Raw genomic sequence first — 26,813 nt, forward strand, 5'->3', positions numbered from 1 at the left:
ATTACAATTGCAATTCTAATAAAACAAACCTCAAGATAAATCCTAGGGAAATCAGGGATAGGCGACAGTTTATTGTTTGTTTATTATATGCAGGCATTGATCAGGTGTACAAATGAAATGCTAGCATTAAGCTCTGAATAAAGCTCTAAATAAAACTCTAAATAAAAAATTCTATTCTGCATAACAACAATCTATGCTACAAAATTTGACAGAAGAAAAAAGTCTAAGGGGAAAGTAAATTTCTAAAAAAAAAGTACTCTGGCATTTTTGTTTGGCTACCTGATAACGCACTTTGTACACATACCCACAAAATTTCGCAACTTGCACAGAACCCTGGGTTTTGTTATTGGACAAGAACATTTTGACCCATACAGATGCAGATGCATGTGAAATTAAACCTAATAGTGGGTTAATGAGCTTGAATCAAGCTGTGTCATAGAATGGACATTGGAGGAAATCTGGCTCAGGCTGTGCTGGTATAGTGGGAAAGCATCAGGATCCTAACTAGGGCCCTTTCCGCACATGCAGAATAACGCACTTTCAATCCACTTTCAATCCACTTCGAAGCTAGATTTTACAGTGCAGAATAGCAAAATCCACTTGCAAACAATTGTGGAAGTACATTATTCTGCAAGTCCCGAAGGGGTCTCAGTTTATTAGGGGAAAAAGTCACACATATTTAAATTGGTAGCATGTTTACAGTTACAAGAAGAAAGGACCTGATGTTATCTAGATGATTGGTTGATTACAGCATGAATCATTGATACATATGTAAGGCTCCTTCCGCACATGCAGAATAATGCACTGTCAATCCCCTTTCAGTACACTTTGCGGCTGTGCGGAATAGCAAAACCCACTTGCAAACAGTTGTGAGAGTGGATTGAAAGTGCATTATTCTGCATGTGCGGAAGGGGCTGTCAAGTCACATCCAATTGATGGCAACTCCAGCAAATGGATTTCAAGGCAAATGAGAAGTAAAGTTGGCTTGCCATTTCCTTCCTCTGCAGAGTGTATTTTGGTAGTTGCTAGTCCAAACATTGGCCATGTTTTTGGACTATAAGGTGCCATTTTTCTCCCATGTCCTTGGTAGGAAAAACGAAAAATTCTCTGTTTTGCTTAGATTTTTTTTTTGTTCTCGTTCTTCTTGTGGTTGATTTTGTCCATTTGCCTATATTGTATGTGCAAGTGTGCATTTGTCGAAGATGATGTAAGCACACCAACCATTGCACATCTGTGAGTACTATGTATGTGGCATGCATAATGCTGATTAGCTTGCAAAAAATGTTGGAGGTTGTGTACTGTCTTTTGCCGAATATTCAGCACAAGAAAAGAATAAGGCTTATCAGATCAGTTTGCATGTGGGAGACGTAAAACTGACGTAAGGGATTGTATGTTGAAAGAGCAGGGATGAGATTTTCTAATTTGTGGAGGAGATCCCGCTTCATTGGGTACACAGAGGCCTATATTACTTCTGTAGCTTAAAAAACTAGCAGTGCATATCTAAACAGAGTAACACCCTTCTAAACCCAAGGGCAATGTTATGCTGTTTCCGCATGGCCAAATAACAGCGCCCTAGGGATGGAAAAAACGCCATCCCTAGGGTTCTGTTCGCACAGGAGGTGCTGCTGCATCACAGAAGCACCATCCTCACCCACCCCCCCAAGCAGCACAAAGACACCACTTTTAAACCTCACTCATTGAGCGAGGTTTTTGAAAAGTGGCGTCTTCCCACCGGCGCGCTGTGAACCGCACTGGCATGAGGGCACCACTTTTGGCCCCTCCAGTGTCTGCAAGGGACTTACCTTGTGTTCCTCTGCAGCTCCAGGCATGGAACGACATGCCCACACTGCCCTGTGACCCCTGAGGGTCGAGGGCAGCATGGGCGTGTCTTTCCAGCCGCCCAGGGTTGCAGAGGAACGCAAGGTGTGGAGCCACCCCTGTGGGCAGCAGCATCGTTGGGATTGCCCACATGGGACCATGCAAATGGCCCCGACGCTCCACCGGCTTCATCAAAGCCGGTGGGAAGCTGCTGCCTTTGGCCGTGCGGGAACAGCCCTATGCGAGTTACTCCTGTCTAAGCTTACTAAAATCAACTGCATCTCTGTGGGACTGTACTTCAGTTGAGACTAATTGGATTGCTGTCAGAAAAGCATAAGCCAGCCATTGACAACAAAGGCCCCTTATGCAAATGCAGAATAATGCACTTTCAATCCACTTTCAATCCACTTTGCTGCTGGATTTTACTGTGCAAAATAGAAAGCAATTGTGAAAGCTGATTGAAAGTGCATTATTGTGCATGTGCAGAAGGGGCCAAACAGTGGGTAAATAAGCCTGTCCTCAAGTCATCCAGGAGCACCAATCCTGTCCCAGATTGACTGGGATCTGCATGTGAAGCTGTGCGTTCTAGATAGACTGTGGAAGCAGGAATGTGGTGCTATATAGATTTTCATCACTGCCTGCAAAAGACAAAAATGATAAACATAGGCTTTAAAAGGAAACGAGACAGATATGAGGTCCACCAATGGCTACCCCTACATCACATACACATGAGCCAGCATGGTGTAGTGGTTAAGCGCAGGTGGATTCTAATCTGGAGAACTGAGTGATTCCCCACGCTTCCACCTGAGTGGCAGAGGCTTATCTGGTGAACCAGATGTGTTTCTGCACTCCTACATTCTGGCTGGGTGACCTTGGACTAGTCACAGTTCTCTCAGAACTACCTCACAAGGTGTCTGTTGTGGGGAGAGGAAGGGAAAGGAGCTTGTAAACCACCTTGAGTCTCCTTACAGGAGAGAAAGGTGGGGTATAAATCCAAACTACTACTACTACTACTACTACTACTACTACTACTACTACTACTACTACTACTACTACTACTACTACTCCTCTTCTATTTACTGAATCAGACCAGTGGTTAATTGAGGATGGTGTCGCCTACACCGACTGGCAGTGGCTCACCAGAATTTATGTAGAGGTTTTTAAAGTCACCTAGTACTGCAGGACTTGCAGAGGCCGTCTAACTTGGATTTGTTGCATTTATTTGAGGTTTTTAAAGCCAGTTTCAAAATGACCACAGAATTTATAAGACAGCATGGTATAGCCCAATCTGGTGAGATCTTAGAAGCTGAACAGGGTGGGGATTTGGATGGATGACCACCAAGGACGACTCTGAAGAGAAAGGCAATGGCAAGCCACCTCTGCTTCTCCCTTGCTTTGAAAGCCCCATGCAGGGGTCACTATAAGTTGGTTGTGACTTTGCAGCACTTTAGCATGTAGTCATACGTTATTTCGTGTCAGGATGGGCCCCTTGGCTCATCCCCCCCTCCCCCTTCCAGCCTTCCAGGAAACAAAAGCTAAAATGCAGCCACAGGTCTCCAAGGTGTGGCCAAGCCCCTGTCTTTTGTTCTGTTAACTTTGTATCTGAATGTTGGTATTCTTTCCTTTGTTACTTTACTGTAACTGCAGCTTTTGGGCCCGGCTAGGGGCGGGCCAAGGGCAGCTGGGATTTAAGGTGTTGTTCTTCCTATATTCCTCAGAATTCGTCTGTCTCTCGCATGCTTCAATTCTCAATAAAGTCTTACATTTTTTAAAGAAAAACTACAGGTCGCTTTATTTTGCGACTGCGGTCTCACAATTTCGCGCATGCACAAATGCTTCCCTCATAATTTTATTCAGTATATTACATTTTTGTGATTATATTACCTTATATAATATATTTATATGTTTCAGTTTTCAGTGTTTACAGCAAGTTTCATCCATTCTTTTGACTGCATTTTTAGTTGTATTGTTTGATGCTTATTAACAAGGGAGGCATCTGGGCATGTGCAGAGTGAAAACATGTAGCCTCTGTGTACACAGGACAAGCTACTAGTCTTCTAGGGGAGCAGCAGTGGCGTAGTGGCTAAGAGCAGAGGCTAAGAGCAAATGCACTCTGATCTGGAGGAACCGGGTTTGATTCCCAGCTCTGCAACTTGAGTTGTGGAGGCTTATCTGCGGAATTCAGATTAGCCTGTACACTCGCACACATGCCAGCTGGGTGACCTTGGGCTAGTCACAGCTTTTCGGAGCTCTCTCAGGCCCACCCACCTCACAGGGTGTTTGTTGTGAGGGGGGAAGGGCAAGGAGATTGTAAGCCCCTTTGAGTCTCCTACAGGAGAGAAAGGGGGGGATATAAATCCAAACTCCTCCTCCTCCTCCTCCTTTCATCCCTCCCTCCTCCCTCGCCCCTCCCTCCTCGTTACTCGCCCTCCTCGCCGCTGTCGCCCTCTTCTCAAGTCTCCCGCCGCTGTCCCTCCTCGTTGCCTCCGGGTCCTGTCCTTCCTTGTCTCTTCCTCGTTCACAGCCTACAGCCGGGCTGCCGCTGCTGTTGTCCTCCTCCTCCTCCTCCTCCTCCTCCTCCTCCTCCTCCTCCTCCTCCTCCTTCTTCTTCTTCTTCTTCTAGGATATAGGAAACAGCTTCCAGGTTAGAGGTCATGACTTCCAGGGATTTTGTTTTTTTGCTTTGCCCATATTTTCATCCACTTCGTTCCAACCAACAGAATGAAGACACAAATGACTGTTCCGTATCACTTGCAAACAAAGAGATGATTATTTTGGTGGGATTTGATGAGAATAATTATCCCCCAGCTTTACCCTCCCAAATAAATAAATAAATAAATAAACCTGCCAGGGAAATAAGGGGTGTGTGAAAATTTTGACAGCTGAAATGGCATCTTTTGGCCGCTTTCTGCATTTTGCATTTTAATATAATGCTGATGACATTTGTCAAGGGAGGTGGAGATGTGGCTCACAGCCCTTCAGAACAGGATGGTACAAGTAATAGCATAATTTTTGCTAGGTGGGGGAGAAAATGATTGTCTGAAATGTACATCTGGGTGCAATTTGCCAAGAGATGGTCTCTCTGAAAATGAGGGAATCGGCTCTTCAGCTCAGCCAAGGGGAAATCTCTCTCCCATATCGGTCTTGAAGCTGCCTAAAAAAAAATCATTGCTAAAAGAACATATGGGGACAGAAAAGGGAAAATCAGGTGAAAATCAGTTTTTTTCTTTACTGAAATGGGGTCAAGTCACTGGAAGATGAAGGTCTGGAAAGCAAACTTGAGGCTTTTTTATGCTGCCTACCAAGCTCCAATAGCCGGAATGGCAAAAGTCCTCTGACAAGGAAAGGGCAAAGTTACTTGAGAGCAGTTTGCAGGACATGCTGGGAACTGAACTTGGGACATTCTGCAGGCCAAGCAGAACTGTGCCCTGGCTTTCCAGGTGCCCACTAATGGCAGGCAATCTCCCAGCAATTCCTGCCTCTCCCCAACCACATTCAGCTGTTTGGTGGGTAGAAGCAAGCCGGCTGAAAGGGTGGAGAGTGATCGGCATCTGCGTTCAATGACGTGACTTCCGGAGTGATGAGAAACAGCTGGCATTACACTGGGAAGATGCTCTGTCACATAGAGTTTGGGGGGCAAAGGATAGAGCACCCCCCTGATGTGATGTTGACCCTTTTCCAACACGTCGGAAGTGATGTCATTGTGTGTGGACTCTGACTGCCACCTCCTGTACCTGCCTCCTTCTGGCAACCCAAACCACAGCATAACATAGAGTCCATCCTTCATAGCAACTGCAAACCTCCTGGTGGTCCTACGATTGCCAAATTGGCCTCCACCAGGGCCAGGGCCTTTTTCGCCCTGGCTCATACCTGGTGGAACGCTCTACCACCTATCATCAGGGCCCTCTGGGGTTTGATGCAATTCCGCAGGGGCAGATACCAATATCATTTATTTGCTTCAATTTTATCCATAGCTTTTCTTCCCAGTTGAGTCCCAAGGCAGCTGACAACATTGGGCCTTTCCCCACTTACCTTAAGCCCCACGCTACTCTCCTCAAGTAGCGCGGGGTCCCCCGGCACTCCCCATGACAGGGGCGGCGACAGCACAGCCGCCCCGACGCTGCCACTGTCGCGTCCCCTCAGTGCACGGCATCCCTGGCGCTCTTGTAAACGGCGCCTTTTGATGACCCCTTTTGAGAGCAGCGCGCGGCATAGGGGGGATCAGGGTGAGTGGGGAAACGCCCATTGTTCATCTCTCCTCTACTTTATTTTCACAACCTTGAGAAGCAGAGTGAGACAGAGCCGGGGTGTGTGTAGAAAAAGAAGAGAAGAGTTTGGATTTATATCCACCTTTCTCTCCTCTAAGGAGACTCAAGCTCCTTTCCCTTCCTCTCCCCACAACAGACACCTTGTGAGGCAGGTGGGGCTGAGAGATTTCAGAAGAACTGTGACTAGCTCAAGGTCACCCAGCAGGAATGCAGGAGTGTGGAAACACATCTGGTTCACCAGATAAGTCTCTGCCACTCAGGTCGAGGAATGGGGAATTGAACACAGCTCTCCAGATTAGAATCCACCAGCTCTTAACCACTAAGCCACGCTGTAAGGCAGAGTTGTTCCGCCAGGCTTTGGGTTGAGGCCTGAAAACTGAAAACTTCATTGCACTTGTTGCCGGCCTGAATCTCGAATCCCTATTGCTTCAAATGTCATCTGTCACCGGACTTATTTTTACTTTGATTTTAAGTTAAACTTTTAGTTGATTTTAATTCAAATGTTTTAAAACCAGATTAGATTAGTTTTAGCTATTTTAACTGTTTTAAATTGTTTTAACTAGATTAAATTGGATTTTAACTACTATAATTGTTTTAAACTGTTTTGTTTTAAGTGTTTTGTTGTTTTAAATGTTTTAATCAAATTTATTTGTTGTTTATTACTGTAAGCTGCTCTGAGCCCTTGTGGGGTGGGCGACGCAGCACAAGTTGAATCAGATAGATAGATAGATAAATAAATAAATTGTCCATTTCCTCCAGAGGTACTGATCCATGTCCTTTGGAGATCTGTTATAATTCCAGGTGACCCCCACAGGCCCCGCCTGGAGTTTGGCATTTCTGTTTTAGGATGACACCATTGCGGTGTAGTCCTACCCAGAGTTATGCCCTCCCGAAGCTTGTGACCATAGAAATGTGGCTGGCATGGCTGTGAAATGTTGGGGGCTTGTCCTTGAATGAATGGACAATGTTACAATTTTGAATCTACTATGATGGTTTTGAATTTGGACAATGAAAGCAGACTGGATTGTGAACGTTATGGAATATTCAGAAATGGCAAAGTTGATGACACTATTAAGAGACAATAGTTGGGACAATTTTTTAGAAAACTGGAAACCTTTTATGAAATATCTTTTGAAAACCTACTCAAATAGAAGATTAGTGGCAGGGTTTGAAATCTGAAGAAAACACCAGACTGTAACCACTAAAATATACTTAAGAAATAAAATGTCTTAATGATATATGCATGAATCTAGAAATATATTGTAATTAAAGATGAGATAACTGAAAGATGTGTAGTGAGTTCTGCATTTAACGTTTGTATATTTTGCTTGTTTTATATGTAAATAATTTTTTAAAAATATATATTTTTAAAAAGAATTTGGAATAGCTGCTGAATTCTGTATGTAAGACAGCGACCCCCATCAAAGTATGTTTGAGCGCTGTGCAGCATGACAGTGTCTTTCCTGGCAAAGAATTATTTCTTTGAAGAAATGCCTCTTTCCCAAACCTGTCAGGCCCAATGTCAGGAGGGCTGTTATTATGGGGACTTTGCTATTGCTGCTTTCTGTATGCTAGGGGTGGAGGAAAGGGTTAATTGCATTTCTAACTGACTTTCAACTGTCTTCTGTGTGATGTTATACTGTACCAGGTGCTGCTCAAGGTCAGTGCCTCGCTATCTATACCGTTATCTCTTTCACAGTTCCTTTTGGGTGCTCTTTCCCAGGATGGGGGGTGCAGTCTGTTTTAACTACTGGGTTTTGCGTGGGCAAACCTCAGTTCTGGCATGACCAGAGAAGATCCTCAATACTCAATAAACTACTGTTCTTTTACATGAGTTTGTTTCAGTTTTTGGGATTCTGACACCTGCGCCATGATGGACCTGGCAGTTTGCACGTCCACACCCAACTGCAGATGTCCTAGCCATTATCATCGCGCAAGGCTACAGAGGTCTCCCCCTCTGTCAATAGAGCTTGGCCGTTCACCCTTATCTGCCTTCCTGAAGCAGTGAACTGTCTGTCCTAAACAATGCTTCTCTTCCCACCATCCTTTCACATGCTGATATTATGGGAATGCAAGGGTGGGAGGATTTGGGGTTGAACCTTTCTGTAACTTTCAGGTATATACCAGAGGTCAGAGAGCCAAACTTCAGTTTCGGCTATAAGAACATAAGAACATAAGAACAAGCCAGCTGGATCAGACCAAAGTCCATCTAGTCCAGCTCTCTGCTACTCGCAGTGGCCCACCAGGTGCCTTTGGGAGCTCACATGTAGGATGTGAACGCAATGGCCTTTTGCGGCTGTTGCTCCCGATCACCTGGTCTGTTAAGGCATTTGCAATCTCAGATCAAAGAGGATCAAGATTGGTAGCCAGAGATCGACTTTTCCTCCATAAATCTGTCCAAGCCCCTTTTAAAGCTATCCAGGTTAGTGGCCATCACCACCTCCTGTGGCAGCATATTCCAAACACCAATCACACGTTGCGTGAAGAAGTGTTTCCTTTTATTAGCTCTAATTCTTCCCCCCAGCATTTTCAATGAATGCCCCCTGGTTCTAGTATTGTGAGAAAGAGAGAAAAATTTCTCTCTGTCAACATTTTCTACCCCATGCATAATTTTGTAGACTTCAATCATATCCCCCCTCAGCCGCCTCCTCTCCAAACTAAAGAGTCCCAAACGCTGCAGCCTCTCCTCATAGGGAAGGTGCTCCAGTCCCTCAATCATCCTTGTTGCCCTTCTCTGCACTTTTTCTATCTCCTCAATATCCTTTTTGAGATGCGGCGACCAGAACTGGACAGTACTCCAAGTACTCCAGAACTGGACAGTACTCCAAGTGCGGTCGCACCACTGCTTTATATAAGGAGACAATAGTTGGGACAATTTTTTAGAAAACTGGAAGCCTTGGGATGACACCGTTCCAATACAGCTCTTGAAACCTTCTTGAATCTCATTTGATGACCAGAGTAACAGACCCTAACAAAACCAAAGAACCAGTCCTGGCTTTCCTCCATCTCACTGGACTAGGAGGATCTTCAGAAGATCCCAGCAAGCATCGCTTTGTGCCTGCAGGGAATTATCATTTGAAAACAGCCTCCTCAACCATAAGGGGACAATGGCTTGGAATCTCCCAACATCTGCAGAACCTCCTAATGCTTTACGATTGGTCACCATTTTGCCATGGTGCCCACCAATCAGGGTCAAAATTCCCAAAGTGCCCACAGTCTCAACCAGGTTGGGGATCCTGCAAATTTAGGTTTCTCACTTTGGTTTTATTGTTTGTTTATTTGATTTAATATCTTGCTCCTCCTCTTTGGGGCTCGGGGCAGCGTACACTGCTTATAAAACAATGAAACATTTCAAATGTTCAGGTCCATAATAAATACAGAACTATTAGAACTATCAAGTGGCCATTAATTCAAATCGTTGCAGTCTTGGAACTGCTGGTTTTAATTGTTTTTAATGACAAGATTCCTTCCATCCAGGTGATTCTCTTTGTCTCTCACTTCTTTTGCTAGAAATCACTACCAGTGCTGTACAGCAGCGGGTGCTACACCAGGCAACAGTGGGAAATTGTGCTACACCCTGACTTTCACCCTCGTGTTCCCCCATAAGGATGATGTCTGCTACTTGGCTTACCACTACCCTTATACCTACTCAGCCATGATGGTAAAACTGGCTTATTTTTATTAATCTCTGGCCCCTTCTGCACATGCAGAATAATGGACTTTCAATCCACTTTCACAATTGTTTGCAAGTGGATTTTGCTATTCTGCACAGTAAAATCCAGCTCCAAAGTGGATTGAGAGTGGATTGAAAGTACATTATTCTGCATGTGTGGAAGAGGCCTCTGTAAGGACTGGAGGCAAGTGGGTGCCTGCATAACTTTTAAAGAAATAGTTATTGGCACAGGTTCTGGATATTCATACTGGTAAATTCATGCTTTCAAGATCTGAACTATCATCCAACTATGCTTCCAAGTTTCCCTCCAGTGTGGTGTGGTAGTTAAAAACAGTGGACACTGATCTGTAGAAGGGGGTTTGGCTGGATAATGGCTTACTTCCTCACTCACTGCTTTCACATCCAAAATAGACAGACTGCTATTAACCAAATGGCTGGAAAGTAAACTTTTCCTTTTGGGCTAGCAAGATCCAGAGGACCCCCACAAGGTAGATTGTATCAGGTCCCTTCCGCACATGCAGAATAATGCACTTTCAATCCACTTTTCATGCATTTTGCAGCTGGATTTTACTGTGTGGAATAGCAACATCCACTTGCAAACAATTGTGAAAGTGGATTGAAAGTGCATTATTCTGCATGTGTGGAAGGGGCCTGAGTCCATGAGGAAGAAACTCATTTTTCTGTTCTGGGTTGCCCTTTGCACAGGTTGAAGACATGATGGGCTAAGTTTTTAACCTAGTGACTCCATCTTGCCCACATAGCCAGGGACAATGCAGAAAAGATGTAACCGTAATCAACTTTTAATAAAGCAATCAATCGATCAACTTTTAACAAAGCAAAAAAGTTTTAAATGAACAGGAAACTGTTACTGAGTCCAAGGAGGAGGGAAAGTAAAATAGCAAACATGTATTTTCAGTGCTGAGAACTAATTTTTTTTAAAAGGTGTTTTCCTTCCCACACTGCAAATATGAGTAGTTTCAGCACAGCTGTAGAAAACTTGAAGTTTATAATAAAAATAGCAGGCATATGTCTCTTTACATATGTAGTAAAGTATGAAGAGTTACTCATTTCCCAACGATAGTCAAGTCATGATTGCTACAGACGTTTTCCAGTGATGGCTTTGACCAGGTCAGAGAAAAGAATTCCGAACTTCCTGCTGGAGCTTCTAACTTTTTGCCATGGGAAAACAATTCCATTTCTGCAACCCGGGCTGATGAACAAAATCCAACTCCGGCCTTTGCATCATTAGGTTTTATTTTCCGGCATATGTCTGTGCAAAATGTAGTGGGCTCTCCCTCCTCCCCCTTTCAGATCGGTAATGAATTCAAAGTGATTTAGCAACCCTAGGGCTCAATTACCTGTAGAATGCATTTGAAAAGATTATAAAATCCCATATGGAAACAGTGACTTGGAAACACTGGCGACAACCTAATGTACGTTTAATAACTGCAGGCCTATTTATGACAGATGTATGTTCATGAAGGAGAACACAACTAAGAACAGCATACTGGACCAGGGTTGCTTTGGGTAAAATCGTATTAACTCCAGGAGGATAAATTAAAATATTGATATAGATATAGTAATAGGCTTGTGCTTTACAGTTGCATGCAGAAGGGTGGAAGATTTGAGAGTTACTGACTTTGGATCAGTGGCTTATCACCAGAAAATGGAGCCTGGGGCAAGAACTAAGTTTTCCACTTCCCTTATGGGCGGCCACCCTCTCCACCTTCTCACTGAAGCGGGGTGGGGCTCAGCCAGGCTTCTCCCGGCTGGGTGATGGGGTATGTATATAAAAGTGTATTGTCGAAGGCTTTCACGGCCGGATTCAAAGGGTTCTGGTGGGTTTTCTGGGCTGTGTGGCCATGGTCTGGTGGATTTTGTTCCTAACATTTCCCCTGCATCTGTGGCTGGCATCTTCAGAGGTGTATCACAGAGAAAAGTCTGTTTCACACTGTGTCTAAGTGAGAAGGGAAAGTTTAGTGTGGTATATTGTCCATGTCCCAGGGTGGGGAACCAATCATTAAGTGTTTGGGTGGAACTGTCAGGTCCATGCCTGTCAGTGCCTAGATGTCTTGCTGTGTGGGAATTGCAAATGTTTTCCTGTAAATGCTTTCCTGCTTCCCCCTTCCCTTCCTGGCAACCTCCTGGCACCAGTGCTTGCAAGAAGGTGCGAAAGGTTCCCAGAATCTAAGCTGGGAAGCTTAGATTCAGCTTTCTTTGTTACTCTATGCATTGTAGAAATAAACTGCTTTAGGACTTGCCTACGGTCTCTGTTATTTCCACGTTCGAGAGCCTGACAGGAACTTGCTATGCAAAGGTGTGGTTGAGTTCATTGTATTGCGGGGGGGGGGGGGGGGATCAGTCCATTTTTTAAGTACTGGGAGCCAGGCTTTGCTAATTTTTAACATCTCTTCTTTCTTATTGAAGTTGTCCTGGTGTTTGTGAATTTCAATGGCCTCCCTGTGCAGCCTGACATAGTAAGCTTCTGAATTGTCCAGAATTTCAGTGTTCTCAAATAAAATGTTATGTCCAGTTTTGTTTAACACATGTTCTGCAACTGCAGATTTTTCAGGATGGTTAAGCCGACAGTGTCTTTCGTGTTCCTTAATACGGATCTGAATGCTGCGTTTTGTGGTTCCAATGTAGACCTTTCCACAGCTACAGGGTATGCGATATAATCCTGCAGAAGTGAGGGGGTCTCTCTTGTCCTTTGCTGAGCGTAGTATTTGCTGTATTTTCGTGGTGGGTTTGAAGATGGTCTGTAGGTAATGCTTTTTCATCAGTTTCCCTATTTGATCTGTGATTCCCTTGATGTATGGTAGAAATATTTTTCCGGTGGTGGGCTGTTTCTCCTCAGTCCTCTGGGTTTTTCTTGGCCTTAAAGCTCTTCCGATTTCCTTAGTGGAGTAGCCATTGGCTTGCAGAGCCCAGTCTAGATGGTTGATTTCATCAGGGAGGAGATGAGGTTCACAAATTCGTTTTGCATGATCTGTCAGAGTTTTGATTATGCCCCTTTTCTGTTGTGGATGATGATTGGAGTTTTTATGTAAATACCGATCTGTGTGTGTTGGTTTTCTGTATACTGTGTGGCCCAATTGGTGGTTGGGTCTGCAAAAGACCAAGACATCTAAAAAAGGCAGTTTCCCTTCTTTTTCAGTTTCCATGGTAAATTGTATGTTTGGGTGGATGTTGTTAAGGTGGTTCAGCAATTTCAGCAGTTCCTCCTCATCCACAAATCAGAACCAAGTTGCAGCACCCAGCACCCAGGAAACCTGAAACTTGGTTCCGATTTGTGGATAAAACTTTTACAATCTGGAGCCACGATGAGGAGTAACTGCTGAATTTTCTGAACTACCTTAACAGCATCTACATAGGAACCACAAAACGCAGCATTCAGACCTGTATTAAGGAACACGAAAGACACTGTCGGCTTAACCATCCTGAAAAATCTGCAGTTGCAGAACATGTGTTAAACAAAACTGGACATAATATTTTATTTGAGAACACTGAAATTCTGGACAATTCAAAAGCTTGCTATGTCAGACTGCACAGGGAGGCTATTGAAATTCACAAACACCAGGACAACTTCAATAAGAAAGAAGAGATGTTAAAAATTAGCAAAGCCTGGCTCCCAGTACTTAAAAAATGGACTGATAACCCCACCCGCAATACAATGCACTCAATCACACCTTTGCATAGCAAGTTCCACCCAAACACTTAATGATTGGTTCCCCACCCTGGGACATGGACAATATACCACACTAAACTTTCCCTTCTCACTTAGACACAGTGTGAAACAGACTGTGATACACCTCTGAAGATGCCAGCCACAGATGCAGGCGAAACGTTAGGAACAAAATCCACCAGACCACGGCCACACAGCCCGGAAAACCCACCAGAACCACATGTATATAAAGGTTGTCAAGTCACAATAAACTCCTGGCAATTCTAGCCAAAGGGCTTTCAAGGCAAGTGAGAAGCAGAGGTGGTTCACCATTGCTTACCTCTGAAAAGGCTTCCTTGGTGGTCTCTCTACCAAGATTCTTGGGGACCCCAGAAAGGGCTTTAAGGACAAGTGAGAAGCAGAGGTGGTTTGCCATTATCTTCCTCTGCAGAGTCTTCCTTGGTGATCTCCCATGCAAGGTTTATGGTGACCTTAGCGATGGGGCTTTCAAAGCAAATGAGAAGCAGAGGTTGTTTGCCATTGCCTTCCTCTGCAGCTTCTTCCTTGGTGGTCTTCCATCCAAATACCAATCCACCTTAGCTCCAAGATCTGACAAGACCAAACCATTCCCCATCCCATGAGAACCTTATTATCACAAGCTTTAGGCTGCAATCCTATGAAGGCCTTTCTGGAAGTAAGCCCCATTGCATAAAATGGCTGACAAGATGTTTTGCATCTCCTATGGTACACCTTTCCTTAATGCGTTCTGGGTTTTTTCCCCTGTTGTCTTTCTCAGTCTCACCTGGACATCCTCGAACAAACCCAGAACCCAAAGAAAATCTTCTTTCGGAAGCAGACCCTGTGCCATACTCTGGGGGGCAACCCTTGTCCTCTGCTCACCATTACGGCCATGCCAGCATCAGAAAGCAGTGATGATTGGGAGAAATTCCGTAAGTCAACAGATCCTTCAGATCTTGTTTGTTTATTTAGGTTGGCTGCTGGCTTTGGTGAAAAGGCTCCATGTGAGTGACAGCCATCAACATTGTTCATCTCTCCTTTATCATCACAACAGCCTTGCGAAGTAGGGTTAGATAGCCAGCACGATATAGTGGTTAAGAGCAGATGTGCTCTAATCTGGAGAACCGGGTTTGATTCCCCACTCTGCCACTTGAGCTGTGGAGACTTATCTGGTGAACCAGATTGGCTTGTGCACTCCAACACATGCCAGCTGGGTGATCTTGGGCTAGTCACAGTTCTTTGGAGCTTTCTCGGCCCCACCTACCTCATAAGGTGTCTGTTGTGGGAGAGGAAGTTTGTAAGCCCCTTTGAGTCTCTTTACAGGAGAGAAAGGGGGATGTAAATCTTAATCCAAACTCTTAGACAGAGAAAGAGAGAGAGAGAGAGAGAGAGAGAGAGAGAGAGAGAGAGAGAAATTGGTTCAAAGTCAGGGCAGGGATTCAAACCTGAGTCTCCTAGCTTGTAGCACACTTGTAGCACACTAAGCCACTAAAATGGGTGTTCAGGGAAGGGGGCGGGTTCTTTTAGAAAGGCCCTGGTGCAGATCTAATTCCTTCTGTGAGGTCCTAAACAGCAGCTGCTACCCTGAGAAATAATGTTGCCAATCTCCAGGTGGGCCTGGAGATTGGAATGACATCTGGATTGGAGCTACAGCTGATGTTGGAATTGCGGCTGTTCTCCAGACTACAGAGTTTATTTCCCCTGGAGAAAATTCCTGCATTAGAGGGTGAAATATATGGCATTAAAGGTCCCTCCCCTTCCCCAAACATACTACCTGGAAGCTCAATTGATGTGTCAATCATCTGTCATGTTGAACTGGATAGTTTCTGCTATGTGAAAAGTATTTTCTTGTATTTGTGCCATGAACTTCGATGTTGTTTGGCTTGTAATTCTAACAGGTCGCTGACCCTGCTTTTCTGCACAGTTCCAGTCGCTTCTGTTTTATTTCACAGGACTTGGTTCAGCCCTGTGACCCGAAATGGGTTGTGCATTGGTTGTGGCAGGGACAGATCTCTGTTAAGTGACAATTGCATGTTTGTGAAAGAGCCACTTGCTCCAGGGGCGAGTGCCCGGAATGACAATCACAGTATTCTCGTGAGATTGCCGCCCATTTGATTTACTGGATCAATTGGCAGGAAGAGACTGTACCGGGTTTTGTGCTACAAGTCTGCCTCAGGGCAAAGCTGAATAATCATGTGCTCATTATTTCATTTCAGCTGCTTGGTTAATTGTACCTTTTAGGAGATGCAGGAGTCTCATATTTTTCTCCCCTCTCTTCCTCCTTGGCTTTGATCAACAAGTGTTTTGTTTTCTGGCTTTCTGTTTTGACACATCCTTCCAATTTGCAGGGCCAGGAGACCCCTCAGGTCTGAACGCTTTGCAAAAACGCAGCCAATGTTTAAAGGGTTCCGTGACACCAGAAAAGAGGGGAGGGTCCCTGGGCAAATTGTCCTTCTGACCCGGTATGGTGCCAGCTGTGTGTGAGCTGCTTGTTGGAAAGGGGTGGGATTTTGAATAGTGCAGGGAACATGAAAAGCTGTGGATGAGTCTTTTGCATTTGAGTCATTTGTTTGGGTTTTTGCAGTATGGTTAAGGAGGAGGAGGAGGAGGAGGAGGAGGAGGAGGAGTGTGGATTTATATCCCACCTTTCTCTCCTGTAAGGAAAGATGGTTTACAAGCTCCTTTCCCTTCCTCTCCCCACAACAGACACCTTGTGAGGTAGGTAGGGCTGAGAGAGCTCCAAAGAACTATGACTAGCCCAAGATCACCCAGCAGGAATGTAGGAGTGCGGAATCACATCTGGTTCACCAGATAAGCCTTTGCCAGTCAGGTGGAGGAGTGGGGAATCAAACCCAGTTCTCCAGATTAGAATCCACCAGTGGCGTAGGAGGTTAAGAGCTCGTGTATCTAATCTGAAGGAACCGGATTTGATTCTCCGCTCTGCCACCTGAGCTGTGGAGGCTTATCTGGGGAATTCAGATTAGCCTGTACACTCCCACACACGCCAGCTGGGTGACCTTGGGTGAGTCACAGCTTCTCGGAGCTCTCTCAGCCCCACCTACCTCACAGGGTGTTTGTTGTGAGGGGGGAAGGGCAAGGAGATTGTAAACCCCTTTGAGTCTCCTGCAGGAGAGAAAGGGGGGATATAAATCCAAACTCCTCCTCCTCCTCCTCCTCCTCCTCCTCCTCTTAACCACTACACCACACTGGCTCTCAGAAGTTGGATGTGGAATGGTATGGTACATCCTAGTCTCGCCTGATCTTGGGATCTTGGCAGGGTCAGTACTTGGAAATACTAAGGAAGACTCTGAAGGGAAGGCGATTTGAAACCACCTCTGCTTCTCCCTTGCTGGTGATGAAGAAGACTCCCTCCAGGATGTATTTTGCGTGGTCACAGTAAGAGGGAAGTGGGAAAATCACATTCCATGTGGGGAAATACTTATGCTGAAACTGTCAAGTCTGAATCCACACACGCTTGCCCCCAGCTCATTCTTCCATGTTTTATGTCCACCCTTTGATCCATAATCCACATTTGTGTCAGGTAGCACCCTTGGCATCAAAGACCCCTGACATCAAACGGGGCTATGGTTTCTGCAATGATAGTGTGCTTCCTGTCCTTTTGGCTTCCTGCCGCCTTTGTAACCTGTAGTATGTAGATTGTGCCCAAGTTCCGGTTGGACTGCACATCCTCTCTGTCGGCTTGAGAACAAACAATTGTCACCTTCTTGCTTTGTAATGCTTTACTTTGATGTTCCTGGGGATGGAAAGGAGGGGGACACATTTGGGGCAGTAAAAGGGTGCTAGAAGAGCCAGGGTTTAGAATTGGCTTCTTCTAGGCCATGCTGCTGTCTGTCAATAAAGATTTCTGATCACAATCATTGAGTCTGATATTGGTCCAGATCCAGGGCTTGACATTTTGCAGGCAGTGTGGGGGTGAGAAGCAGAAGGTCTTTCCCAGAGTCTTTCCCCACCTGAGATGAGTCGCTGCTCCTATGGTCGTCTTGACAATATACAATTTCTGTCATTGGACTCCTTGGGCTTGCTATTCCTCCCAGCTCCTACAATAATTGCTTTATTACTTACTGGTAATGGAACACGGAAGCGAGAGGAATAAAGAAGCCTCCCAGCATTCATCATCTATGCACAAACCTGTTGCAGCCCTCATGTTTTATACATCACAATGCTCCCGTCCTTTTTCTCATTCAAGCAGTAGGGATCAGCTATTCAAGCTACATGGATCTGCCTATTAAAACATTGTTCTGTCCTCATAAGAGGTTTACCAAGAAAAGATGCACTGTGGAATCCATTGAGCCTTTCTGTGTTCCTCATAGGCCAACTGTGGTGAATTTCTCTGGAAGAAGCTGAAGGAGTAGCAGCAGAAAAGAGGAGTACTAGGCCATGTGCTTGCTGAGAGGTGGGGCCTTGTTTAGGCCGTATGCTTGCTGAGAGGTGGGGCTAATTGAGAGGTGGGGTTTGCTATTAGCTCTGTTGCTCACTCTCTGGAAGCAGTGAAAGGAGTAGCAACAGAAAAGAGGAGTACTAGGTAAGCTCTGGTTTTTCTTTTTGGAGGGTTTCTCAAAGTCAGATCTATTTAGCAGTGTGTTTTAAACAAGGGTTTTTTCTTGTTTTCTTTGTTCAGACCGTGTGCTTGCTGAGAGGTGGGGTTTGCTATTAGCTCTGTTGCTCACTGTGGAAGCAGCAGCATGCACCTAACGGTGGGCACAATTGTTTTTACTCAATAAGGACATACCTTTTGAGGGATAGTAGAAGATATCTTGGAGTCTTAGCAAGGGACCAGGGGTTCAGCCATTAGGTCTGTGTAACGAACCAGTAAAGTCCAGTCAAAAGCAACCGTGTTGAGTTCTTTATTGAGCTGGCATTCTTAGTCAGGCACAGGCAATGCGAGAACTGACACCCAGATGTCAAGCAACCGCTTATACAGGGCATTAGACAGGTTCCCGCCAAAATAATATAAACAAGGCAGTTTTTCACACAGAGTTTCACACAGGCAAGCAAGTGAAAGATAACCAAAACAGTAAAATTCCCCTTCCCGGGCGTTGAGCCAAAACCTCCGGCGAGAACTTCTCCAAGGTCGAACGACAACCTTACAGTCTGGCTCTTGGAGTGCAATATACAGGGACTTGTCTACATAGGTAAAGGGAGAACTTTGGGGGTTGAGAAATTCTTACAGGAGGCCCTGCACTATTTAACAGGTAAATATGTCTGGCGGGGGAGTTGCTGCAGTTACTTGCAACAGCTGTGGGATGTTTGTTTTTTTGCTGGAGGATGTGTGTAGCTACACTTGCAGCAAGTGTAAGTTGGTTGCTCTCTTAGAAGAGAAGGTCCAGCAGCTTGAGGCGCAAGTATCTACACTTCAAGACATTAGGAATAAGGAAGATTTCATCAACACAGTGGAGCTGACAATACTGGGTGAGGAACACATCGACAATCTCTCTGAGGAAGATGGCTGCTCTCAAGTGCTGGATTTGGACAATTGGAAAAAATGTGACACAAAGAAGTAGAGTGTCTAGGGAGCATTCTTTGAGCTTAAACCTACAAAATCATTTTGAAGTTCTCTCCCTTCTCAGCGAGGACAAGGATAAGGAAGCTGCACAGGAGCAACTGAGCCATACCTCAGAGAATGTGCAAGCAATAGAAGGCTCAGCCCACAGAATGGCAAAACATCAGAGGAGACATGTAGTTGTGGTTGGGGACTCCCTGCTGAGGGGAACAGAAGCAGCGATTTGCAGACCTGATAAGATGTCACGAGATGTATGCTGTCTCCCTGGGGCAAAAATTTGTGATGTCACTGAGAGGCTGATGAGACTTGTTAAGCCCACTGACCGTTACCCGTTCCTTTTGATCCATGTGGGGACAAATGACACTGCAAGACATAGCTTTCGGGACATCAGAAGGGATTTTGACACTGCAAGACGTAGCTTTCAGGACATCAGAAGAGATTTTGAGGCTCTGGGAAAGAAGCTAAAGGATCTGGATGTACAAGTTGTCTTCTCATCTCTACTCCTAGTTGAAAGACGTGGCCCATGGAGAGAAAGAAGAATAGTGGAGGTGAACAATTGGCTTCACCAGTGGCGCCGCCAGGAACAATTCGGGTTCTTGGACCATGGTCTGTGGTTTCATGAAGAGGGACTGCTGGCAAGGGATGGGTTGCACCTCATGCCTGTAGGAAGAAACATCTTTGCCAGGAGGCTCACAAACCTGATTAGAAGGGCTTTAAACTGAGTTATGTGGGGGAGGGAGACAGTATTCAAACAGATAGGAGTTCAAAAATGATAGTGATGGTAGTCCTAAGGTTATAGAGAGAAATGAGCGAATAGGTCAAGAAGGCAACAGTGGGAGGGAAAAAATCTTAAAGAAGCAGCCAGAGGAAATGCACCATGGCCTTCGATGTCTCTACCCCAATGCATAGAGTATGGGAAACAAACAAGATGAACTTGAACTCTTAATGCAGCAAAACAAATATGATATTATAGGCATCACTGAAGCCTGGTGGGATGAGTCTCATGATTAGAACATAAGAATGGAAGGGTATAATCTATTTCAGAGAAACAGATCAAATAGGAAAGGAGGAGGAGTAGCATTATACATAAAAGACTGTTACAGCTGTGAGCAGGTCCTTGACTTAAATCCTCCAAGCATCTGGGTTAAAATAAAAGGGGAGAGAAACAACACTGATCTAATTGTGTGGGTCTATTATAGACCCCCATGTAAGTCTGAAGAAATGGATGAGGCATTTTTGGAGCAGATGACCAAACTTGCACAAAGAAGAGAAATAGTAGTAATGGGAGATTTAAATTATCCATATATTTGCTGGGAGTCAAACTCTTCCATGACAGTCAGGTCCAACGAATTTCTCATTTGCCTTGCAGACAATCTCATGGTTCAGAAGGTGGAAGAAGCAATAAGGGGAACTGCTATTTTAGATCTGCTCCTAACCAATAATGATGACCTGATTAGTGGAGTGAAAGTAGTAGGATCCTTAGGTGGGAGTGATCATGTTATTCTGGAGTTTGTTATACAGTGGAAAGGGGATGCTAAGCATAGTCATACACGCATTCTAGATTTTAAGAAAGCAGATTTCAGTAAGCTTAGGAATCTACTGAGTGCGATCCCGTTGTCAAAAATACTAAAAAAAAGGAGTGCATGATGGCTGGGAGGTTCTTAAAAGTGAGATCTTGAGGGCACAATTTCAAACAGTTCCAATGAGGAGAAAAAATTGGAGGTGTCTAAGGAAACCAGGATGGCTGTCTAAAGCACTTTCAGCTGATTTTAAAAGGACATGTACAAGAAATGGAAAGGGGGGAGGGGAAATCACCGAAGAGGAATTCAAACAAACAAGCAGGATGCGTAGAGAGAAAGTCAGAAAAGCTAAAGCTCACAATGAGCTTGCCAGAGAGGTTAAAAACAACAAAAAATGCTTTTTTGGTTATGTCCGTAGCAAAAGGAAGAAAAATGATAGGATAGAGTCACTGCATGGAGGGAATGGCAAAATACTAACAGGGGATGGAGAAAAGACAGAACGACTCAACACCTTCTTTGCCTCAGTCTTTTCCCAAGAAGGAAACACTGCACATGCAGGAGAAAAAGAAACAGAAGATACAGTAGGAGAAATGCAGCACAAAATAAATAAAGAGGTAGTGCAGGAATACCTAGCTATTTTAAACGAATTCAAATCTCCAGGGCCTGATGAACTGCATCCCAGGGTATTAAAAGAACTGGCAGAAGTAATCTCAGAAACACTTGCTATAATCTTTGAGAACTCATGGAGAACAGGAGAAGTCCCAGTGGACTGGAGGAGGGCTAATGTTATCCCCATCTTCAAAAAGGGGAAAAGGAAGACCCTAATAATTACCGTCCAGTCAGCCTGACATCGAAACCAGGGAAGATTCTGGAGCAGATCATTAGACAGACGGTCTGCCAGCACTTAGAAGGGAATACTGTGATCACAAAAAAGTCAGCATGGGTTTCTGAAAAACAAGTCATACCAGACCAATCTTATCTCTTTTTTTGATAAAGTGATGAGCTTGGTAGACCAAAGGATTTCTAATCGGTTGTCTGATCGAACTCAAAGGGTGCTAATTAATGGCTCATCTTCATCTTGGAAAGAAGTGACTAGTGGGGTGCCACAGGGTTCTGTCCTGGGCCCAACACTATTCAATATTCTTATCAATGACTTGGATAATGGAATAGAGGGAATGCTAATAAAATTTGCAGATGACACCAAATTAGGAGGGGTAGCTAATACCCCAGAGGACAGAGTCAGAATTCAAAATGACCTAGACAGATTAGACAGCTGGGCCAAAACAAACAAAATGAGTTTCAACAGTGATAAATGTAAGATACTACACATAGGCAGAAAAAAATGAAATGCACTGATATAGGATGGGTGACACCTGGCTTGACAACACTACATGAGAAAGAGATCTGGGAGTCTTAGTAGACCATAAACTAAATATGAGTCAGCAGTGTGATGCGGCGGCCAAGAAAGCCAATGTGATTCTGGGTTGTATCAATAGGAGTATAGTGTCAAGATCGAGGGATGTAATTGTACCTCTCTATTCTGCATTGGTTAGACCTCACCTGGAATATTGTGTACAGTTCTGGGCACCGCAGTTCAGGAGGGATATTGATCGGCTGGAGCGGAAGGCAACCAAAATGGTAGAGGGTCTGGAGTCCATGCCCTACAAAGAGAGGCTTAGGGAGCTGGGGATGTTTAGTTTGGAGAAGCGTAGGTTAAGGGGTGACATAACCATGTTTAAATATTTGAGGGGATGTCATGTCGAAGAGGGAGAAGTTTGTTTTCTGCTGCCTCAGAGACTAGGACACGGAGTAATGGATTCAAGGTGAAGGAAAAGAGATTCCACCTAAATATTAGGAAGAACTTCCTGACCGTCAGGGCTGTTCGACAATGGAATTCACTGCCTCGGGGAGTGGTAGAGTCTCCTTCTTTGGCGGTTTTTAAACAAAGGCTGGATCAGCATATATCGGGAGTGCTTTGATTGTGTGTTTCTGCATTGCAGGGGGTTGGACTTGATGGCCCTTGTGGTCTCGTCCAATTCTATGATTCTATGAGGTACGAGTATTACTATTTCCTCCTCTGTTCCCCACCAAACTTCCCATCTCCCGGAATTCCAAAATTATACATTCGCCTCCACATCTGGTAGCTGAGCAAGGTTCTGTAAGTGGCTCTTTACATTGTAAATATGACAGTAATAAAGATTCCACCCAGGAAAACTCTGGTATGACAAGTGTAACGGTTTATTATGCATTAGGTTCCGGCTGTGTCTTACAGCTTGGGAACGGCACCAAATAGAGAAATTAAACTGTCAAGAGAGTCAGGCACTTAAGTAAAGATGTTGAAGTGGTTACCAGGGTAGCTTGTGGCATTCAAAATTAGAGCAAGGGATAAATGGCTCACAAGGTTGAATATCGGGGTGTAGGGTTTTTCTTTTTTGGCAAACTTTCGCAGCAATGCTAAGATTACCTCCCCTATGCTAAGATTACCTCCCTTGTCAGCTTATAGACAGACAAGCAGGCAGGCAGATGTGGTGCAAAGAAGAGAGTTTTACAGATACCGTGGACAGCCAAAAAACAAACCAGTGGGTTCTAGATCAGTTGATTCTTTTGAATTGTAGTGTAAGAAAGAGAGTTTTACTGATACCATGGACTTCCAAAAAAGACAAATCAGTGGGTTCTAGATCAGTTGATTCTTTTGAAATAGGTGTAATGAAGAGAGTTTTACTAATACTGTGGACTGCCAAAAAGACAAATCAGTGGGTTCTAGATCAATTGATTGTTTTGAAATGTGGTATAAGAAAGAGAGTTTTACAGATACCAGGGACTGCCAAAAAGACAAATCAGTGAGTTCTAGATCCAATCATGCTTTGGTAACATTATGAGAAGACAAGAGTCACTGGAAAAGACAATAATGCTAGGAAAAGTGGAAGGCAGCAGGAAAAGAGGAAGACAGAAGATGAGATGGCCTGACTTTATAAAAGAAGCCACCGTTGTCAGTCTGCAAGACCTGAGCAAGGCTGTAAACGAGAAGATGTTTTGGGAGGACATTAATTCATAGGGTCACCACAGGTCAGAAGCGACTTGATGGCACTTAACACACATACATATACCAAACTAGCATATTATTATTATTCCCTGATGCTGCCCTTGTGTGCTCTGCTAAGCAAGTCTGTGCTGGCCTGATCTGATCTTGTGCTTGGAGGGTTGTGGCTGACTCGGTTTGGGGGAAAGTGGTGGCAGCAAAGAAGCCGTGAAGGAGCAGTGACTTTTATTTATTTGCTGCATTTCTAGTCTGCCTTTCACTCTGAGACTCAAGGCCGATTACACAACAGAAGTCAATGCAATCAGTAAGACAAGTTATTGAATAAATCCTATAATCGAACTAGGATTACAGATATCTGAAAAGGCCAAGCATCTTAGGCAAGATGCGTTAAATCATATTACATAGCTAGAAAACAATGATGTGAGAGCAGGATAATACAAATAGTAACTATATAATCCTGTGCTCAGTGGCCATTCTTTTTATTAAAAGCATCTTCCTGAACAATTCCATAGCCCTACATCCTTTGGAGCAGCTCAATTAGCCCAGTTTGATCCAAGCTGACCAGAGCTTGGAAGGTAGGCAGGATCAGCCACAGTTGGATAGGAGGATGACCCCAAGGATGATGGGGGGGTTTCTACATGGATGAAGGCCCTGGCAAGCCATCTCTTGCCTCAAGTGCCTCATGGAGAAAATGGACACTGTGCCATTATATTCTGTTGAAGTCCCTCCTCAAGCCCTACCAGATAGGCTGGGTAGGAGAGCAAACAACCCAAAATCACACAGCAAGTTTCATGGCAGAGTTTAAAATTCCAGATTTTAGTCCAACTGCTACACTGCACTGGTTGTTTTTATGGGGATCAGTGCAAAAGAGGCAGCTCAACAAATATTCGCTCAACGAATATTCTCTCAATGAATATTCACTGAACGAATATTCGCTTAACAAATATTCGCTCATGAATTACGCTGAATTGGTGAGAGACCTCCTTCTCTTCTTGGAGAAAGTCACGAGGAGGCCACACGAGACTGGCACCCAGTTGATGAATGGCTGATCTGGCAGCCCTCACTTTTTTGCACCCAACTTTTCAAATCTGAGGTGCAACAAGTTCCCTTTCGCCGTACTGTAGTGTTCAGCAGCAGAAGTTGTTAAGAAGAGAAGAGAAAGGAGTTTGGATTTATATCCTGTTTTTCTCAACTGCAGGGAGTTTCAAAATGGCTTATAAACTCTTCCCCTTCCACTCCCCACAGCAGAAACCTTATGAGGTAGGTGGGACTCAGAGTTCTAAGAGGACTGGGACTTGCCCAAGATCACCCAGTAGACTTCATGTGGAGGAGTGGGGGAACAAACCAGAGTTCCCGAGAGGAGGTTACTAATTATTTGTGTGTACCGAGAGGGGGTTACTAATTGGTGATTTTGCCACGTGATTTTTGCCTTAGTTACGCCCCTCCTCTCAGCAGTAGCATGCAGAACTTGAAGCAGTCTAGCAGGAGGTGCACCAGCATTCGTTTCCTGCCCAAGGACCGGCGCAGCAGCTGCGTCCTTGCCACAGCCCCGCCCAGGAATGCCCCGCTCCCGGAATGCCTGGCCACGCCCCCATCGTGCCCCTCCCAGCCCCATTGGTGCTATGCCACAGTTTGAATCCCACCACCATGGGAACCTGTTACTAAAATTTTTTGGATCCCACCACTAGAACAAACCCAGTTCTTCAGATTAGAGTTCACTTGCTCTTAACCACTACACCACACTGGTTAGGAGTCATCTTTACAAGCTGCCATGACTGATGCTTAATTTGTAAAAAATCATTTGGAGAAAGAACTTTTTTTCTTTTAAATCATGTACCCCCCCCCCCGGTCCCCCACCCTAGTATGAAAGAGCAGAAAACCTGAGAATGTGGAACAACAAAGCTGTTTGTCCTTTTTTGCAGAGTGCTGCGATCTAATGATCATGTGCAAAAATGTACACAGTTTAATTAAGCACATTGATTAAATCAATATGATTCCAACAGCTTAACGCTCCAATCAGCTTAATCTCATTAAATGTAATTCAGGCCTCGATAATTGATTAATAATGCATTATGGCTGATGAATTATTGACTCACGCGTTATTATAACTGTGCCTGCTCACCACGTGACAGTTGTTGCTGCATGTTAATTATGAGGTGGATCTCCTCCTTCTTTTCAATAACTTTATTGTGGAGTTTCTCCTGCTTGTGATTCTCCATGCCACTGGCCATTTGGTGAAGGTTTCTTTCAGAGGTTGCCTCTGCTTTCAGCTCATCCGCCTGCCATTTCCATGTAAAAAGTACACAAATAAAGTTAGTTTTGACTGCTACAAACTCAAATCGTACTTTCACCATTGTCTACTTGGAATTCTCAATTGTATCACCTACCCAACCTTATGTCTGTAAACAGGTCTAAATTTCTTGGAGATGAAGGCATGGCTTTACATTTCTCTGCACCTCCACTTCATATCCAAGCCAGGGTCCATGCTATCTGATTCCAGCATGGTGTAGTAGTTAAGAGCAAGTGAATTCTAATCTGGAGAACTGGATTTGATTCCCCACTTCTCCACCTGAGTGGTGGAGGCTTGTCTGGTGAACCAGATGTGTTTCTGCACTCCTACATTCCTACTCGGTGACCGTGGGCTAGTCACAGTTCCTCAGAACTCTCTCAGCCCCACCTACCACCCAAGATGACTGTTGTGGGGAGAGGAAGGGAAAGGAGCTTGTAAGCCACCTTGAGAAGGAGGAGTTTGGATTTATATCCCACCTTTCTCTCTTGTAAGGAAAGGTGGGATATAAATCCAAACTCCTCTTCCTTCTCCTCCTCCTCTTCTTCAACCAACCTTTATGCTGTCCCACCTCAATATCCCCTTGACAACTACCCTCTGGAGCAGGTACTACACACATCATGCAGTGAAAGATTCTTCCCTTTCTCACCCAGGCGACTAGAAACCATTGAGCATGTACTTCTGCACTGTGAATTCTATGTACTCCAGCAAGGAACATTTATCAAGCCACTCCTCAAAGTGGGCTCTCTGTTTTCTGACAAGGAAATCAAGTGACCCACACTCGTAAACAATGTTAGAGGTAGCTAAGTATCTTGCAATAGCTCTGAAGATACATGATTCCAAATGCAGAACTCTGTAATGTTAATGACTAATGCCAGTGAAGATTTGTTGTGCTGTGCCATGTGACTGCTGGGTCGTTTTTCCTTTTGAGGGAGGTATCTTTGAATCTATGACAATTCGAAATATGCTCATATTGCACAGTCTCGTATCGTGTCATCATAGCT

At 44.5% G+C, this 26,813-nt stretch overlaps 1 protein-coding gene across 1 annotated transcript in view; it reads left to right on the forward strand.

Moving 5' to 3' along the window:
• AGBL1 (AGBL carboxypeptidase 1) overlaps positions 1-26,813 on the forward strand; it is a 554,681-nt gene that overhangs the window by 124,697 nt on the left and 403,171 nt on the right. Inside the window, exons 15-16 of the mRNA XM_048481859.1 lie at positions 9,597-9,747; positions 14,220-14,373. Coding sequence (XP_048337816.1) covers positions 9,597-9,747; positions 14,220-14,373 — 305 coding nt within the window. The remainder of the gene's footprint in view (positions 1-9,596; positions 9,748-14,219; positions 14,374-26,813) is intronic.

This window comes from Sphaerodactylus townsendi, linkage group LG17, assembly GCF_021028975.2.
Source record: "Sphaerodactylus townsendi isolate TG3544 linkage group LG17, MPM_Stown_v2.3, whole genome shotgun sequence".
Lineage (NCBI taxonomy): Eukaryota > Metazoa > Chordata > Lepidosauria > Squamata > Sphaerodactylidae > Sphaerodactylus > Sphaerodactylus townsendi.